The sequence below is a fragment of the Macrobrachium nipponense genome, chromosome 5 (genome assembly GCF_015104395.2).
Source record: "Macrobrachium nipponense isolate FS-2020 chromosome 5, ASM1510439v2, whole genome shotgun sequence".
NCBI lineage: Eukaryota > Metazoa > Arthropoda > Malacostraca > Decapoda > Palaemonidae > Macrobrachium > Macrobrachium nipponense.
In genome coordinates this window covers 77,439,185-77,458,217 of record NC_061107.1, presented here as the reverse complement: position 1 = coordinate 77,458,217, position 19,033 = coordinate 77,439,185, and the positions used below count along the sequence as shown (strand labels likewise).

At 41.2% G+C, this 19,033-nt stretch overlaps 1 protein-coding gene across 6 annotated transcripts in view; it reads right to left on the bottom strand.

Moving 5' to 3' along the window:
- LOC135215433 (rho guanine nucleotide exchange factor 7-like) overlaps nucleotides 1-19,033 on the bottom strand; it is a 126,801-nt gene that overhangs the window by 105,921 nt on the left and 1,847 nt on the right. For 3 of the 6 annotated variants that reach the window (XM_064250080.1, XM_064250085.1, XM_064250084.1), the window contains exon 2: nucleotides 2,098-2,217. In XM_064250080.1, the coding sequence (XP_064106150.1) occupies nucleotides 2,098-2,166 (69 nt within the window). In that variant the 5' untranslated portion in view covers nucleotides 2,167-2,217. Of the gene's footprint in view, nucleotides 1-2,097; nucleotides 2,218-11,086; nucleotides 11,158-12,450; nucleotides 12,606-19,033 lie in introns of those variants that run through there. The other 3 variants (XM_064250083.1, XM_064250081.1, XM_064250082.1) reach the window with 3 other exon arrangements.

Below are 19,033 nucleotides of genomic sequence, written 5' to 3'. Positions count from 1 at the left end.
GCTTGGGAGCTTGAAAGAGGTCTAGGCCTGAGAGCGAGACAGAGCCGATCAGACGCACCCTCCACTGCAATAGGGAACACTAGTAATCACTTACCTTTTAATAGCTCGCATTTTGAGCCACAATCCTTGTTACGATCCCGTGATAGTTTGTAGGAAATAGTTCTTTCCAAAACTACTGCTTTGGGTTATTACCTTTTCTACAAATACCATAGTTTCCCTAATTATATGTCAATATTACTGTTACAGCAGGTGACGTTGGAGGCGTGAGGTGTACTTCAGGCGGGACACGGAAACTCTGCAGTAGAAGAGGGTGGACGTTCTGATAGTTGTGCGTTGCGAGTGTTATTTGGCTATACTTCGGTGGTCGTCCTGGGAATCGTGCATCGTTGGCTACGAGGGTAGCGAATTTATGGTGGAAGCGCGCTTTGTGGAAGCTTGAATGCTTCAATGGACTTGCACGGTATATATTCCCGGACGATGTAGTTGATGAGGATTCGTCTCTACGAGGAAGTTAGCCGTGTTGTTGATTGTTGGTAGCAACCACGTGATTTGTCCCTCTTGCAGATGTTCCCGTGTGGTGTCCCCCTGATCATTTGGATCAGTATTATTAATTATATAATACTTGCCTCGCCTCCGTTTAAGAAACTAATTTTCAGAATTTCATTGCCTAGTTAACTATTGTAACTTTCACTTGGATTGTTTTGTAACTTTTTCCATTACTAAGTTTATATGTTTGATTGGGTTTTCTTTTGTTAATAATTATTTAAAATGTTTTCGTATGTTTTATTATTCCACTCTAATGTTTCTGCTGAGATCATTATTATTACAACTAAAGCTATATAAATATAATGTGGTAAAAGGACAATAAATTAATATGTTATGCGCCTGAATTTGGCGGCAATAAACTTTTTAAGTATTTAAGAATTGGTCCGTAACAATCCTTGTCTTCAAATTGCAATTATGAATTTGAATTTGTTTTGCGAAGTAAGAAGGTGATGAGGATGCAACACTACTAGTACTGTTAATACTCTAATTGCTCGTTAGTACGAGTATCCAAAAATCTTTTAAAAGAAACGTATCTAGTTACATGTTTTACTGACTCCCTAAAGTAGGAAGTCAGTTTATTTCCTCAATCAATTCTAACACTTATTACACGTATTAATAAATAAATATTAATATTTCCCTTTCTTGCAAACTATGTGAGTGTCTACCGAAAATTTCGGTAGTTACACACCATATATTCTTCGAAATTTTCAAAGCCAAATTCATTAAAGAGTCAATAAAAGCGTATGCCGAACCAAAGACCCAGTACTTCCCTGCAAAAGACAGCCCAGAAGATCGATGGTGATGAAAAACGAAAATCAAGTCAGGAGGTAGCAACAACATATGTTGACACTACCGCGACAGAGAAAATCTGGTTCTAGAACGGGAATGGTTCCTATTCCTGCCACCCAGCGGCAGGGGGGTAGATCACCTGACCTACCTGCAGCGTGTGCCGCGAAATTCGAATTTCTGTCGGACGTCAGAGACATAAGCTAAGTATATATCTGCCGGGGAAGTTGCATGTACAAAAAAGTGCATTTTATGATGAATTTGTGGATATTTATCATAGAAAAATACCGCGAATGCGCGAACTTTCCGCGAATAATGCGGGGAAACGTTCCCCAGAGAAATCCACGAATGCGTGAGTCCGCGAATCTGGAGAACGCGAATACGGGGGGCCACTGTACAAAGGAATGTAGGTCAACTTCCAATTTCACCATCCTGGTTACACCAAAACATTCCTACATAGCCCGATGTTGTTGGTTTTACTTCCGGTGGAAGATATCCTAGGAAAATGAAAATACAATACCGTAAACAGGAGTAAAATAGCCAAACTTCATAGAATACCAACAATCGCCTAGCTGCAATGGCGGGAAGGAGAATTCTGACAAGAGCTAAAACATTCGAAACACCTGGTGAAGAACAGGTAAACTAGACAATCATCCAGGCAGCCATTCGAATTTTTTGTTTGAATGCCGACTTGCCTAATCGGTGGGGAGATATAGCTAAATTTAACAGTAGGTAAGATTCATCTCCAATAATAAAAATTCTTACCTCATCATTGTTTTTACCCTTGAACGAGTAAAGTGCTTCAACAATTATGATGTCATCACTGTTAGCCATATTCTACTTTGCAAGGCAAAACAAAGATCTCTCTATATGAGGACATTCACACTGAAAAATACAAAAGAATATATCAACATCAGTCATTAATAAATACTAAGAGAACATCAAAAATTGTCAAGAATCTCATAAAATTCGGTGCACAATAAAAAATCTCTCGACAAGATTCGTCAGAGAGAGAGAGAGAGAGAGAGAGAGAGAGAGAGAGAGAGAGAGAGAGAGAGAGAGAGAGAGAGAGAGAGAGAGAGAGAGAGAGAGAGAGAGAGAGAGAGAGATAGAGAGAGTTTCAATTAAATAAACTGATTAAAAAGGGAGAAACTTTCTTGTGAACACAACCAGAGCTCCTCATCTGTTCAATGCTTCGGTCTGACATAGTAAAGAATGGTGATAGCCTTCATTAAGTGTAATCTACTGTACTAACCAATTTTATTTGTTTGCATATCTAACCATGTTTGATTTTATTCTTACTTTCACTCTACATATTTGTAATTTTACCACCATCAATAATACATGTACAACAATTTCATAAATTTTCTAATTAACTATACATTAGCACTAACTTTTGTAAATGAAAATTACTGAAAAAATATAATAAAATTAAGAGGTGCTGACCTACCTAGATACTGAAAAAGAACATACAAAAGAAAAGGAGTTCAAAGAATTAAATGAATACGTATGTAATGCAAAACAATGGCACAATAGTAATAAAGCACAAATAATATCCAGGGAAGAAAATATTCCGTCTGTCAAGTTACATCGAAGAATTAAACAAAATATGTATAGCATTATATGCCTGTCTCAATATGGACAGTAGGGATCTTTCAACCTGACAAGACAGAAACTTGACCGTAACCATTATGTAATTTACATTCATACTGAAAAAAAAGGAAGAGGCATCATCATACTATAATGGACATTATGTCTGTCTGTTACTCAATCACGGCTAAAAGGCTTGATGAATTTAAACCAAAAAAAACTATCAGATAGGGCTTTGATAGAGGATAGTTTATAGTCTTATATATACTAGCTGACCTACCCAGCGCTGCCCAGGAAAACTGTGAATGACAGGCTACGGGTAGGGGGAGGGGGAGTTTCTGAAGTACTATAGTGCAGTAGTAGTTTGTAGTACATTCATGTTCAGGCAGTCGCCGGTTTACGACAGTTTTGGCTTACAATACTTTTCAATTATATTCATCAGAAATTATTTCCAGGGTTATGACACCAATCTGATGGAAGAAACATGTCTCCAAAAATGACAAATTTTTAATAAATTTGTATTTTTCATGGCTAACAAACATGAGGTCTTAACATTAGGATAAATCTTCTTGTGCCAGCTGGAAACTGATTAAAACAATCAAAGATTGTATAGCAAAGAATCTGTGGGATCTGGCAACTCATGCATATACAAGGTGGAATTCATGCAGATTACTGAAGAAAGATCCTAGCACGATTCTCCTCCACTGCTGTGCAGTTTATTTTACACCATCAATAAAAGGTCTGACTATTGTTGAAAGGGAGACAGGCTTATGTTCAGCGGAGATTATTTTTCTCTTCTAATAGAGAAATTTAATTTCCCCCTTCCCCTTCTCTGCCCCTCACCCTCCCATCCCTCTCCCAATTCCACCACCTGATTCCTCTGCCCTTCTTTTTCCATCCCCCTTTCCCTTTCTCCCTCCCCTTCCCCACCCCTCTTCCCACCCCCTACCCATTTTTGCCACCCTGCCATTTTCAGGTTTTTTTTAAACCCCCAAGGCCCCAGTGTCAGATAGGTCAGCTAGTACAGCATAATTTTTGCTCATCAAGTGAAATCCAAGGGAAAAAAAAGCAATGAATTATGCTATATTTAAGATCTTCCCATATCTTAAAAATGGAAAACTCATTTGGATCTTCTCGTCAACGGCTGCCCAAGTTATCAAAGGTCTTTCTCAGTATATCTTGAAAAAGTTAGCTTGGTGACAAGTAGTTTGGGGAAGCAAGTCCAGTATCAGGAATGGGAACATGAACCAAAACCCATTTTGACTGAGAGGCTTTGCTTTGCCACTATCATTGCTTAACCATTTCCAATCGGCAGCAATTAAAGGAAGCATAGATTTACTAAGATCTACAGCTAAGGGAATTTAACTTGGTCCATCAAACATGAGGCTGAGTAAATTTCTATAGCTTGATTTTCAAACTTTTCTTGATAAATCTATTAACTTTGCTTTGTGGATTCTCAAACTTTTCTTGATAAATCTATTAACTTTGCTTTGTGGCAACTGTCAGACGATTACTGATATACTAGTTCAACTTGAAGTGACAGCTGTTTACCTCTAAATATTTAACTTTCTGTCCATCATGCTATGGCCATGTACCTTTCATCTTTACATTTGCTGGAGCTAAACAAATTATATAACAGGGCAACAACTGGACTTGACTGTAGTAAAGAGTAGACTGCCAACCATACACAGTGCAAATATGATATTGTAATGATACAATTAAGTTTGTTCATACTTACCTGGCAGATATATATAATCAAGTACCCACCCACCTCCCCTCAGGAGACAATGAAATTATGAATAGAAAATGGGAATGGTTCCTGATACCTGCCTCCCAGCGGCGGGAATGGGTACTAACCACCTGACTCCCACTGCGTGTGTCGTAAGTGTTTAAATTTCTGTCGGATTCGGAAAAATACAGCTATATATATATCTGCCAGGTAAGTATGAACAAACTTAATTGTATCATTACAATATCATTTTGTTCATAAAACCTACCTGTCAGATATATATATAGCTGAATCCCACCTTTGGTGGTGGGAGTAGACAGAATAGAAGATTTTAGGAAACATATATATGCAGATAATTCATATCTTGGTTCCTTACCTGTTAGCATAGCTGACTTCGTGGTTACTGCCACGTAAGTCTGCTTGTGCTACTAGAGTTGCCAGCGAGGTAGAGACCTATAAAGCTGGTGCACTCCAGATGATCTGTCAACAGGGGCGAGACCACGACGTGACTAGACCATTGACCATACAATGAGGGCAACAAAGAAAACAAAACCACCTGGCGTAGCCTACCAAAGGTATCCCACTTAGACTAAGCTAATGGAAGGGAGATCCACCGCAGGCAGTCAACCCCACAACCATAACACAAGTTAAAAACTCCCCTAACCATTAAAGGAAAGGATGAGTGCTACCTCCTGCCCCCAAAACAGTGTCTGCAGCGACGTATGGTCCGAGCGAGTAGCAATTTTCGTATGTTGCTTCCACCTCCCGCAGGTAGTGTGAAGCAAACACCGAATTGCTTCGCCAATAAGTGGCGCCCAAAATGTCTTTGATTGCCATATTCTTGTGAAAAGCCACCGAAGTAGCAATAGCCCTCAGCTCGGGGGCTTTCATTTTTAGAAGCTTCATATCACTTTCACTACACTTTTCATGAGCTTCCTTAACCGTACTTCTTAAGAAGAACGCCAGTGCGTTCTTCGACATCGGAAGATCTGGTTTTTTCACCAAGCACCACAAGTTATCAGAAGAGCCTCTGCATGCTCTGGTTCTCTGCAAATCTGAGAGCCCTGACAGGACACAGGACTCTCTCAGGTTCAGGTCCCACTAGCTCCGACAACCCTTTGATCTCAAACGTCCTCGGCAAAGGGTTGGAAGGGTTCTCGTTCTTTGCTAAGAACGTAGGACTTAGGGAACAAACCGCACTATGATCTTTGAACCCAATATGCTTCCTTATGACCTGGATTTCGCTAACCCTCTTCCCCGTCGCCAGAGCGTCAGATTCCTAAGCGAAGCTGAATGGAGCGGTTCAAATTGACTCGTCATGAGGAACTTAAGTACAACGTCTAAATTCCACGATGGTACTTTCGGTTGGAGAACTAACGCAGTCTCAAAGGATCTAATGAGATCATGAATGTCTCTGTCATTCGCTAAGTCGAGTCTTCTATGCCTGAAGACTACAGAAAGCACGCTTCTGTAGCCTTTAATCGTAGGAACAGCTAGTTTCACTTCTTTCCTGAAGTGAAGAAGGAAATCTGCTATCTGGCTCACAGAGGTTGAGGTGGAGGAAATGCCCTTCTTTCTGCACCAACTTCTAAAGACAGCCCACTTCGATTGGTATACTGCGATTGAGGAGGGCCTCCTTGCAGTGGCAATCGCCGTAGCACCAGGTCTTGAAAAAACCCTCGCTCTGGCCAACTTCTTGATAGTCTGAACGCAGTCAGACTCAGAGCGGGGAGGTTTTTGTGGTACCTCTCGAAGTGGGGCTGTCTGAGTAGATCTTTCCTTAGGGGCAGAGTCCTTGGAAAGTCTACCAGGAAGGACATCACCTCCGTGAACCAGTCAGCTGCTGGCCAAAAGGGGGCGATGAGGGTCATCCTCGCTCCCTCTGATGCCGCGAACTTCCTCATTACTTCCCCGAGGATCTTGAATGGGGGAAATGCGTATATGTCTAGTCCCGACCAATCCCACAGTAGGGCGTCTACTGCCACTGCTCCCGGGTCCAGAACTGGGGAGCAATAAAGCGGAAGTCTCTTCGTTCGGGAAGTTGCGAAAACGTCCACATGAGGACGTCCCCACAGCTTCCATAACGACTGGCATACCTCCTGATGAAGGGTCCATTCCGTCGGCAGAAGCTGTCCTTGCCGACTGAGGTGGTCCGCTCGCACGTTCTCTACACCTGACACAAATCTTGTCAGGATCGTGACGTCTTGCGACTTCACCCATATCAGGACATCCTTCGCGATGGCGAACAGAGAAGGAGAGTGAGTTCCCCCCTGTTTCCTGAGGTATGCCAGGGCTGTGGTGTTGTCTGAGTTTATCTGAACCACTTTGTTGGAGACTTCCTCTTGAAAGAACCTTAGTGCAAGGTAAATCGCTGAAAGTTCTTTGAGATTTATGTGCCAGGACACCTGTTCCCCTCTCCAGGTGCCTGACACTTCTCTCCCTCCCAGTGTTGCTCCCCAACCCGTGGAAGACGCATCGGAGAACAACACTAAGTCTGGGTTCCGAAGCTTGAGCGAAAGTCCTTCCGCAAGCTTCTTTGGATCCGACCACCATTTTAGGTGCTCTTTCACTTCTTCTGTCAATAACAAGACCTCTTCTAGATCTTGTTTGCGCGTCCAATTGCTGGAGAGGAAGAACTGAAGTGGTCGAAGGTGCAACCTTCCCGGAGAAACAAACTTCTCCAGTGAGGAAATGGTCCCCAGCAGACTCATTCATTCCCTCACCGAGCATGTTTCTTTCCCTAGAAAGGCTGACACTTTGTCCAGGCATTGAAGTTGTCGCCCCTGGGACGGAAAAGCCCGAAAAGCCACTGAGTCCATCTGAATCCCCAGATAGACTAAGGATTGAGAAGGAGTCAGATGCGACTTTTCGAGGTTCACCAGAAGTCCCAGGGACCTCGCTAACGACAAAGTCGTGTGAAGGTCCTCCAGACACCGGTCTTGCGATGAGGCTCGAATAAGCCAGTCGTCTAGGTAGAAAGAGATCCTTATCTTCGCAAGATGGAGCCACCTCGCAATGTTCTTCATAAGAACGGTGAACACCATCGGCGCCGTGCTGAGACCGAAGCAGAGTGCCCTGAACTGGAATACCTTCCCTTTCAGGACAAACCGCAGGTATTTCCTTGATCGGGGATGGATGGGGACGTGAAAGTATGAATCCTGAAGGTCTAATGAGACCATCCAATCCCCCGGTCTTAAGGCTGTTAGCACAGATTGAGGTGTCTCCATCTTGAACTTCTGCTTGGTAACAAAGCAGTTTAGGCTGCTGACATCCAGAACGGGGTGCCACCCCCCTGACTGCTTCGGCACTAGGAACAGACGGTTGTAAAAACCTGGAGAACTCAGGTCGAAGACCTGCTCCACCACTTGCTTCTCGATCATTTGATCTAGTAGATCGTGAAGCACTTTCCGTTTTTCTCCCTGATACGAAGGAGACAAATCCTTTGGTGTCGAAGACAGCGGGGGTAACTTCAGGAAAGGAATTCTGTACCCCTTTTTGACGATGTCCAGAGACCAAGCGTCGGCACCTCTCTCTTCCCAGGCTTTCGCGAAATGTAGAGGTCTGGCTCCTACCGGTGGCTGAAGGACTTCCCTCTCACTTCTTGCTCTTAGAAGGAGCGGGGGTCTTGCCTCTGAAAGAGCCTCTTCCTCGAGGGGCTGGCTTCGAGGAAGAAGCAGATCGAAAGGGCTTCGATTTCTTCACAGCAGAGGACCTAGAAGACGAAGTAGCTGTAGGTTTCCTTGAAGACTGCGCCAGAAGGTCTTGGGTTGCTTTCTCCTGGAGACTGGCGGCTATGTCCTTTACCATAGACTGGGGGAAGAGATGGTCTGATAAAGGAGCGAAAAGTAGATCCGCTTTTTGCGCTGGCGAGACCTATTTAGCTGTAAAATTGCAAAAGAGTGCTCTCTTCTTAAGCAGTCACGTGCTGAAATGAGCAGCCAACTCCTCAGAACCATCCCTGACGGCCTTGTCCATGCAAGACAATACACTGGACAGCTCCCCCAGACTGATGGAATCAAAACTCCTAGGCACCAGTCAAGAAAATTAAAGACCTCTAGTGTCCTGAAGAGGCCTTTAAGGTGAAAATCTAGCTCACTATGCGTCCAAGGGACTTTCGAAGAAGACAGAAAAGATCTTCTGGCGGCATCCACAATACTTCCAAAGTCTCCTTGAGCCGAGGCTGGAAGATTAACTCCGACGTTTTCTCCCGTCTCGTACCACATACCAGCCTTGCGAAAAACTTGCTTCGTAGAAAGCGACTTCTTCATTTTCACAAAGCCCGAGATCTTAGCAGCTTTGGATGACGATAACTGAAAGGGAGGAGTACGCGGAGCTTCAGGCTGAAAAGTGTCTGCAAAGACTGATTGTAGAAGACGAGTTAAGACCTTGTAGTCAGTCGAGACTGGAGCCAACTGCTGTTCTTCGTCCACTTTGACGAAAGCGTCACTAACTTCCTCTTCAGACACTGGAGAAGTCGGAGGAAGTAAGGAAGAGTCACGAGCTTTCTCAAAAGAGAAAGAGCGGCGAACAGGAAGAGTTCCCGCTTCCACTTGCGCTTGCGGTGGTGGAAAACTGACGTCCGTAGGAACGCGTTTGGCGTCCGATGCCAAGCTTCTGGCGCCGACTGAAGTGCGCTCGACAGCTACAGGTGCACACCTGGCGTCCACTGGCGCACGCTGAGCGTCCACTGGCGCGCGCTTAACTTGCACCGAAGCACGCTCAGCATCCACAGAAGCGCGCTCGGCGTCTAAAGAAACGCGCTTCCTATCTACAGGTTTCGTAGTAGCGGATACAACCGCTTCTCGAGAGCGAGAAACGAATTTCTCACCTCCTCTAGAGAGCCGCTGGGGAGCAGAACGAACTCTAGAGGGAGACTCAAACGGAGAGAGACGAGCGAGGAGAGGGAGAGGGAGAACGCCTCGACCTCTTCACAGGAAGCTTGTCGTCCTTCCTACAGCGACGTGGGAAAGTCTGTCTAGAAGAAATTACCTCTTGAAGTTGCTGCTGCAGCAACTGGAGAATCTTGCTTGTAGGTGAAGCCTCCTTTTCTGGGGAGGGGCTGATCCTGTGAGCAGGAGAGTGGCGAGGGGACGCCTTCTTCCTACTCCCAGGAACCGCCACTTCACGCACCTTAGAGCGACTGCGGCGCTCGAAAGAATCATCTAGGAAAGACTCCACCTCCGAAGAATCCTTACGCTTCTTCTGCGGAGGAAAAGCAGCAAACGCACTATCAGGCGAAGAGCAAAGTTCCGGAGAATAACTTGGACGTGAAGCGTCCCGAACACGAGCCGTCCTTTTCAGCGGACGTGAAGCGGCATGAGAGCTCCACCCCTTGCGCGGGGAGGAAGCTTCAGAAGAGGAAAAGCACTCCTTGAGAAGACGTGCACGCACACGCTCCTTGGCAGTCTGGGTAGGTTCGTCAGAAGCTGCCGAAGGCACGTCAGATCGGTGGGGGTTCCTCGTAACCCTCCTTCGACTTTCGACATGCTCTCTCCCCGTAACCTGGGAGTCAAGCAGAGGTCTAGGTCTAGAGGCGGAATGAGGCCGATCTGACGCACCCTCCACTACCTAAGGGGCACTTTCACTGCACTTTTCTTCACTTTTGCTCTCCAGAGCCAACACTTTTGATTCTAAGTTACGAATCGATTCAAGAATTAAAGATAAAGTATTACCTTCTACAGACACTGCTTCAGGGCCCGGAGGCAACACTACAGGGGTAGGAGCATAAACTACAGAAGGAGGGTTAGCAGGAGAATCATTAAAATCTTGCCTACCCGAAACACTCCTGGAGGAAGACCTCCTTAACCTATCTCGCTCAAGTTTCTTAATATAGGTTTCATACGCCTTCCACACATTCAGACATAGAACAAAATCTAGCGCTAGCTGAACTAGACCCTGACATCTTGATCAAAGAAAAATCAATACCAAAATCAAATCAATCCAAAGTCAACGTGTGCCTAGCCACCGATCCAATTCAGATACCAAAAAACAAAAACAAAAGGGATACTCAAGTAGCCAGTAAGTTTCCAAAATCTGGACGGAGGTGCTGCAAACGTTGTTTACAGCACCAGCGACAGAAAAATTATGAATAGAAAATGGGAATGGTTCCTGATACCCGCCTCCCAGCGGCGGGAATGGGTACTAACCACCTCACTCCCACTGCGTGTGTCGTAAGTGTTTAAATTTCTGTCGGATTCGGAAAAATACAGCTATATATATATCTGACAGGTAAGTTTCATGAACAAAATAACAGAGTAACAGTAAATCTTTACTTGATGGTAGGTCATATTTGCAATATACAAAGGCAAACCTATTTGCTTTAGTTTTAAATGTGGTCCTTCTTTTGGGTTATACAATCATACCTTGAACAGCCTTGCTCAATGGATTTATGAATAAAGGCAATTTTTCTAAAAAAACAAAAAAATGGCTACATACTCTGTACAAATCATGTGGAGGATGCACAAGAGAGAGTAGAGTACTGTTTATATGTCCTTCCATGAAGAAAGCTGAAAATTTAAGGAAATGTGTAAATGTAGTTGAGAGCAATGCAAACTCCTAAGGGTTGGAAGGTTCCAAACAGCATATACTGTACCTATTCCAGTTTGCTTCATTTAAGGAGTTATTCAGCACTCAAATTTTACCTTTTCAACATTACGATACATATACTGTACTGTTATGTAGTACAATAAGAAGTTTGTCTCTTTTGCAATCATTCTAAAGGCATTTCACTGTGCCAAAAGTTTTACCAACCTCACAGTATGTGGCTCAGAGAATTTATTTCCTTAAAAATCTGTAACAATATTAACATACCACAAAGTAATCTTGAATTTCTATTCACCCACACGATACTATATAGTGCAATAAGACTCAAGTTGTCTTCAACATAAGAGTACAGTTACAATGCCTGGTTTGATCATGAAAATATTTCTGATTATGAACATATGTACAAAAGTCAATACGTAGTACTATATCTACATAGTGAGTGTAATGCAAATAGAAATATTTTCCAAATGCCTTTAGCATTCCAATCCAAATTCTTTCATCATATTTCCTACAATTATACTATTCTGGTTATCAGAATATACTGAATACCTACACAGGAAAACTATCATTTGTTTTACCAAAGGAATCTTATCAAGCAAAATATGAGCTACAACAAAATACTTAATCAATTCTTATGGCACAACCAGATTGTTATTTCCCCCTCTCCATTTTTTTCATATGTAGAATTTTCACTTTACAAAATACTGTATGTAAAACAGTACTAATACTAATATGAAGACAAATCATTAAACTATCAATATATGTACTGTTCACTTAATATGCTGGCAACAGTGTTTACTGCTATAAGATCTTAAATTCAAATTATTGTACGACAAATTACATTACATAACAAACCTGCTTAATCTAGTTTGTAAATCAGCACTTAACCTTATAGACTTAATTTAATTAAAACAAATTCTAAATAAAAATATATTCTACATATAAATAATTTTAAAAGCCTCCTTTATAAGGCACGTGCATAAAATATCACAACTAATTCATCAAGAATACTTCACTAATATATCCAATGCTTTGTTACAAGTCATCTTAAATAACACAGTTTGCATTACAGTACTTATAAAAAGTCACAAGCAAAAAGGACTCCTTAGGTCATTCCATAATGTTCCAAGGAAATGAATCACACCACTGTTCATGCAAATTCTTTTGGTTACCTGTCTCCCTAAGTAGGTCACAGTTTTACCTGAAAAAATTCATACATAATTTGAAGAGAAAATTAACATACTAATAAACCTTACCTGTGTCTGCACCAAATACTTATAAACAGCTGTAAGATTAGCCAAAGACTGCAGGAATACTCAGGATCATCAAAGTAAATATTTTTCAGTAAAAGACTACAAGTAATCTCTTCCCTGCCTTTTCTAACACCACAGTAATCTCAGTATGACTATGAAGATGACTAGCAAAAATGTCCTACTTGCTGGGGGATGCTGAGGTGTGCCAAGAATTTGTTGTTAAATATAACTCCTTTTCCTCACACTCCCTCCCCTTCCCTCCCATCCCCACCCTTCCCCATCTGCCACCTGGCACTTGATGAACAGCAACCAACTTACCTGTTTAGCAATTTCATAACATTAAGAATATTCCAAAATCAGACGAACATCCTGTGTATAGTTTTTCTTAAATATCAAGTAATTCAAAAATACTGACTAAAACCAAAAGCATTTTTCACCAAAGGAAGTTCACAGGAAGCAATTTTCAATAAGAGCATACCAGAGATGACTTGTGAATGAGGGAACTCTATTTTAAGGGCCTGACCACACAAATGAACGCATGCAAACTACCACTGATCACTTTGTCAAGTGTTAGCATGGCAAGCAAAAGCTGCTGCTTACAGCATACAATGAGAGGAAAAAAAACAAAAGTGACTATGAAAGAACTACAAGCACCGTCACAGGTTACATAAGACTCTTCCCTGAGAAAACTGGTAGAAGAATTACTTAACACTGCTTCTGTAACGTCATGCTGGATATGCATATACAATTTATATATGTACTATACATAATCATGTCTTCGCTGGGTCATCATTATGTTATTTTATTCTCACAGCGTCCTGTTTCATATGGTATGTACCAGTTTGGGTATTTTGAGGAAGTCCTTATGTCTTGTTTAACAAATTCTTACCTAGAAAATGCATGAAAAAACTAAAAGCATGAAACACTTATGAGATCATTCAGATGTTTTAAAGATCCTGAAAACATCTCATGCAATGTAAAAATAAAAAATATATAAAATCAGGATACACAGCTTAAGAAAAAATTAACTCCCAACCAGGCATTATATATCTTTTTCTTTAATAAATCACATCCGATTTTGCTTATTACCAAAAAGATATTATTATAAATTTTTTGGTGATGAAAAATTCATGTTATCATGCCTTGGAATAGATCCAAGCTCTAACCTTCCCAGCACTCCACAATGCAGCACATCTCCTGCTCTGCTATGTACCCTAATGTCATCTATAAACTTTGCAATTGAAATTAAATAATACATGTAATCCCTGTGTAAATGGTTGTCATTAAATACCCACTTTCACAGTAACTAAAGAACAACTGAAGCAGCAGTAAAATAAAATAAAGAGCACAAGAAACCTTGACCACCTATGGCTTGAGGAACATAAGTTATTTCAGATAAAAGAAAGCCATCCTGTATATATCTGATACATATGCCGAGTTGACACCTGAACTGCAATTTTTACTTATCTGATGATTCATATGCTAAGCTGACACCTGAACAGCATTTTTAATTAACAGATAATGCATACACTGTACTACTATGATAAATCAATTTCAAAGCAGACCTGCTAAAGCCTAAACTGCAGCAGCTAAAATCATGAGACATCAAAAAGAAGTGTCTTCTTCTCCAGCAGTTGGAGCATGCATTCAGATCCCTGAGAAGCTCTAGCCTCTATTTGGTGAAACCTGGCTATTCTCTGCATGCCTGGTATCTCACAAAGATCTGCATCTCCCTCATAAATTTTGAAAAGATGACTGATGCTTTTCTAACTCATTATTCCCCCACTTTTCATTTTAAATGTATCATTATTTCTTAGGAGCTTGGTGGTTGCATTTACTCCATACCCTTGTTACAATTCCATTAATTTACTTTAGGGCATAATATTCTGTGTTATGCTCAGCATCCATTTACCCTGAGCTTAGCTGTGCCTTTTCAGTTTGAAATGTTATTTAGGCAATTTATCCTTAATATACATGCTAGTTATTTAGACATTTATCCTTAATACATATACATGTTACAGTATTGTTGCATCATTATGATTTTTGTCTGTGCTTTATAAAAGCTGTTTAGGTTCTACTGAACTTTAATCTCAATAGTTTAGCGAAGTTTTGCCCTTCATTGAATTATGTATTAAATGTTCATCTATTGGATGGTAAACCTTGCTCAGTGAATATTTTCTTAAGTGGTCCAAGAAAACAACGCCAGAGCTTTCTGGTTAGCACTGAAAAGACCAACATTCCTTGCAGGTCTTGTACAGGTCAGGTATGATCAACAGTGTCTAGTATGTACCGACTGGATGGAGTCTCTGCTGGGGTTTTACAATGAGGAGAGATGCTATCAATGCTCCAAAGATTTGTAGGAGGAGTGCGTTTCCTCTGTCTGTCCCCTTCCATTAAGTCATCAGTGTCATTATTGATGAGCTCAAAACTACTCCAATCCACATCCAAATCTTTTCAGTTTGGTAAGCTTAAGATTTTTGCTTTAATCTGCTCTACTTACACAGGAAGAATCTGAAGGACTTATAAGAATTTGGCAAAGGAATGTGTATCGGAACAATAGGCTAACACATGCTCTCTCCCATACAAAAGCCCATGCTGACTGTTGCACATCACAAGCCAACCTTTGCAGGCCACATGGCTCCTACTAGTGTTGATGTATTGCACATTTTTTCTGCTCCTCTCCCTGTGGCAATATATTCTGTGACTACCCACAGTATTGCACCACCAACATACGATCCAAACAGCATAACTGGATTTAGACACACTCTCTACACACTGTAACTTCCTTGTGCTTTCTGCAGCACTCATTCCTCAAAGGACAAATTATCACTACTCTTCTTCTAATCATTAACAAAGTTTGCACACTGTATATGTTAGTGCCTCTTCATAGCATAGATACCCAGGTGATTCATGCCATATGAATATGTTATAGAAATGCCATTTAGGTCATTCCTAAGATTAAAAAACAAATGAAACCACACTCCCCTCTGCCAAGTAGTTCTGCTCCTTCAAGCAGCTTTCATTCTAATCAGAATGCTATTGCACTTCATGCCTCAATTGTCAACTTATGAGAATGTCAAAAGTTGGAAAGCCTAAACCTTTTTATACATAAGAATCACACCTGCTAAAATCTTTGGCCACCGATTTAATTCAGTTCATTCAGAGCTTATGATTAATAGCATAGCAAGAGGCACCACATGCCTCGTCCCTCTTTGAAGGTTTTGGATAAAAAACCTACAGCTCATACTTTGCTTAGGACATAGATCATCTTGGCAAGGAAGAGCCAAATGGCCCTTCTTAATCATAATGAAGCTTCCTTCAACCAGATATTAGACTGGGTTTCTGAAGCTTTTTAACTTCAAACGATAATCCTTGTCTCCCAAATTAGCCCAGGTTCCAGCATCGAGATTGCCAACCAAGAGTGAAGGACTTCATACAAGTGGAGCTCCCTAAAGCAGCTTATACGTGTGGGCTGACTGCTCTCCTCACATGAAGATGCCTTTCCAGGATTACAAGAAGTTGCAAGGGAGGTCTCCTTGTCACTTATTCAGGCCCTGAATGGTGTTATCTCCACCAGATGCAGACACCCGAGTTCTTGAGATTTGCAGCACTGGGTTTTGGGTGCCACAAGACTACTCCTCAAAGATCAGTTGATTAGCAGCCACAACACTACTCCTCAAAGACCAGTTGGTTAGCAAAGATAACCTCTCTCAGACTGAGACAAATTGCTTCTTTGTGATACACAACTATTCTTAACATTAAGATGTTGGCCCTCTTCCTTGTTAATTCCATCCTTAAGAAAAGAACCACCAACATGATGGTTCATCATAATTTTCTTGTCAATTTAGCCAAAGATCCCTGAAATATAAGATGTGACAACAATTGAAGCACATTATGAGGTTTCTTGGAAGCCCCCTACACTTGCCAAGATCTCTCTCCCACACCATAACACAAGAGACCTCCTCTGGCCCATCTTTCTTACACCCACAGAAGACAACCACATTAGCACCTTGAGATCCCAGCCAAAAGAATTTATTTTCTGACCTCCTTTAAGGATAGATACACCAAAAACGTAGCACTCTGCCTTTGTTCTGAAAGGGAGTCCTGAAGTTCTTCTTATGCTGCACAAGAGAGATAGGGAGAAGAGAATAGCAGTTAAAATGACAAGCAAGTTTCCTCTCCAGAGTTAACCCAAATGACAAGATCATGTTCAATGACAGCATCGAGGTCACTTCCCCTTGTCGTTAAGGTCATTCCTCAAGATCATTCACTTATAAATAATCATCATCATTTCCAAAGTACCTTTCCACATCAGACTGCAGGAGAAAGACCCTTGGGTCCTATTTTGGTCTCTGAAAGCATGGGCTAGCTTTTCTTCCAAAAGAGAGGCAATGAACACAGCATTTTGCCCTGCAGGAACATATCAAAGAACTTCCAAATCTACAAATCACTTAACAAGAAGCTAACATTAACCCATGAATGAGGACATTTCAAACAGCAGTCAACCACATTACAGTCTCCATCATGACTAGCCAAAACCAAACTATTAGAAAGTCTTGGTGAATGCTCCAAACACCAACATACACACACACACATGCTAAAATCCTAAACAGTCAGGAGTACCCTGCGTGTCAATACGATCATGTGCATGAAGCTCAAAATATAATACAATCATGTTCATGAAGCTCCATGGTACCTAAAGGTTTCAAACAATGGAGACTTGACAGGCATAATACCACCATCCACTTGAGCACAATCCAAACAATATGATTGCGTAGGACAAGAAGGCAGCCCTGAAGCCCTTCTTCTTACTCCAAAAGAAGCACAGGCAGCTAGAAAAGAATCCTGAGAAGTTCTAATATACTGAGTCTGGGAGAGAGAGAGAGAGAGAGAGAGAGAGAGAGAGTGAGAGAGAGAGGAGAGAGAGAGAGCGAGAGAGAGGAGAGAGAGAGAGAGGGGAGGGGAAAAAAAAAAAAAAAAAAAAAAAAAAAAAAAAAAAAAAGAGGTCATGAACATAATCAGAGACCCGAGAGTCAACCCTACCTACAGTGGAAGTCTCACCTGGAGGTGGTAGAACACTACCATCAACCTTCAAAAGCGACAGATGCACAAACAGTGTGCCTGAGCATTTGAGATTCCTTTTTCCTATAAGAGGAAGGAGGGGTAGAAGAAGAGGGGAGGAAGATGACAAGGAAGAGCTTGACAAGAAAGATAATACTCATAGCATTTCTTTACCTTATTCTTTCTCTGCATTTTACCCTTCCCTATTATGGCAGAGGATGAGATTGTGGGAGGTGGGCAAAAATCCTGAGAACCTCCTATGTGAGAAACCACGACAGTATCTCCCACAGGCAACAAAAGTGATGGGAGGTTCAACAAAGTTGAACTCCATTTCCATGAGTAGCATGGAGCAAGAGACCCTTTAGCCTAAGCTTACATTGTCTAGAAAACCAAAGAAGAACTCATCTAATGAAGCCACTTACATGAAAGCTATGTATATAGACCTAACACAAAATACCTATTTTGTCTATTCATCTGGTTTACCAGGGTTATCATAAGTTTCATGAGAATATTTCTCACCTAGACCACATACCAAGCCAAATGAAAAACACTGAAGCTTGATTCCAGTCAAATTTTTCATTCTTCATATGTACTTGGATGAAAAGTTTTTCATTCTTCATGTATGATTGGATTAAACATAGGTACTTTAATTCTGTTTATACATATACTTCAAAAAAGGTCTGAAAATTTTCTCATTCTATAAAATCAAATTTACTCTGAGTGTTTATATACAATGGTAATTTCTAGGCAATAACTCCACCCAGACTGCAAGGAACTTTCCGTGAATATGACAGCCACTAGGGATTGGGGCGTCAAATGTATTTCGCCATGTTTAGTACTAGCCCCTGGAGGTTAATTACAGTTGACCCCCAAAAAATAAAGGTAAACTCTTAATAAGCAACCCAAATACTATAGGAAGATGTAATTTCCAAATAAACACGTGACATGAAGTTATTACCTAGATCTACTGGAGCAGCATATATGAACATTAATCATGGTTTTGATTTTCTTTAATTTATGATTATTTGCTTAATTCACAGTATATTAAATAAAATCATTAACCTCATTATGAAAATATATCAAAATATGTACATTCCTACTACTGTACCTATACATTAAACATGAAACTACTTCACTAAATGGGTGACTACTCATAACTTCTCCAATAAGTGCATGTACATTCTAAGAACATGCTTTGATGTTCATTGTTATTAAACATGCATTCTACATCGATCCTGCAACACTGTCCTTTAGTGTTTCTATGAACAGCATACCCTAATATGACAGTGAATAATGCAAAAGAAGCCTTGTAAGTTAACAATGTATAATGACATTTAAAGTTTAAAATTCTCATGAATAATTGTAACCTAGCCTGCAGTTACACCATCAATTTGGGTAACTCAATTAATTAACTTTTCTGAAGAACCTTAGCTGGGGCAAAGGTTAAGTATGCATTTTTTGGATCACCTGAAGATTAGCGACCCCTAATACCTCTCCTGAAGAAAAGCGACCCCAATATTTTCCA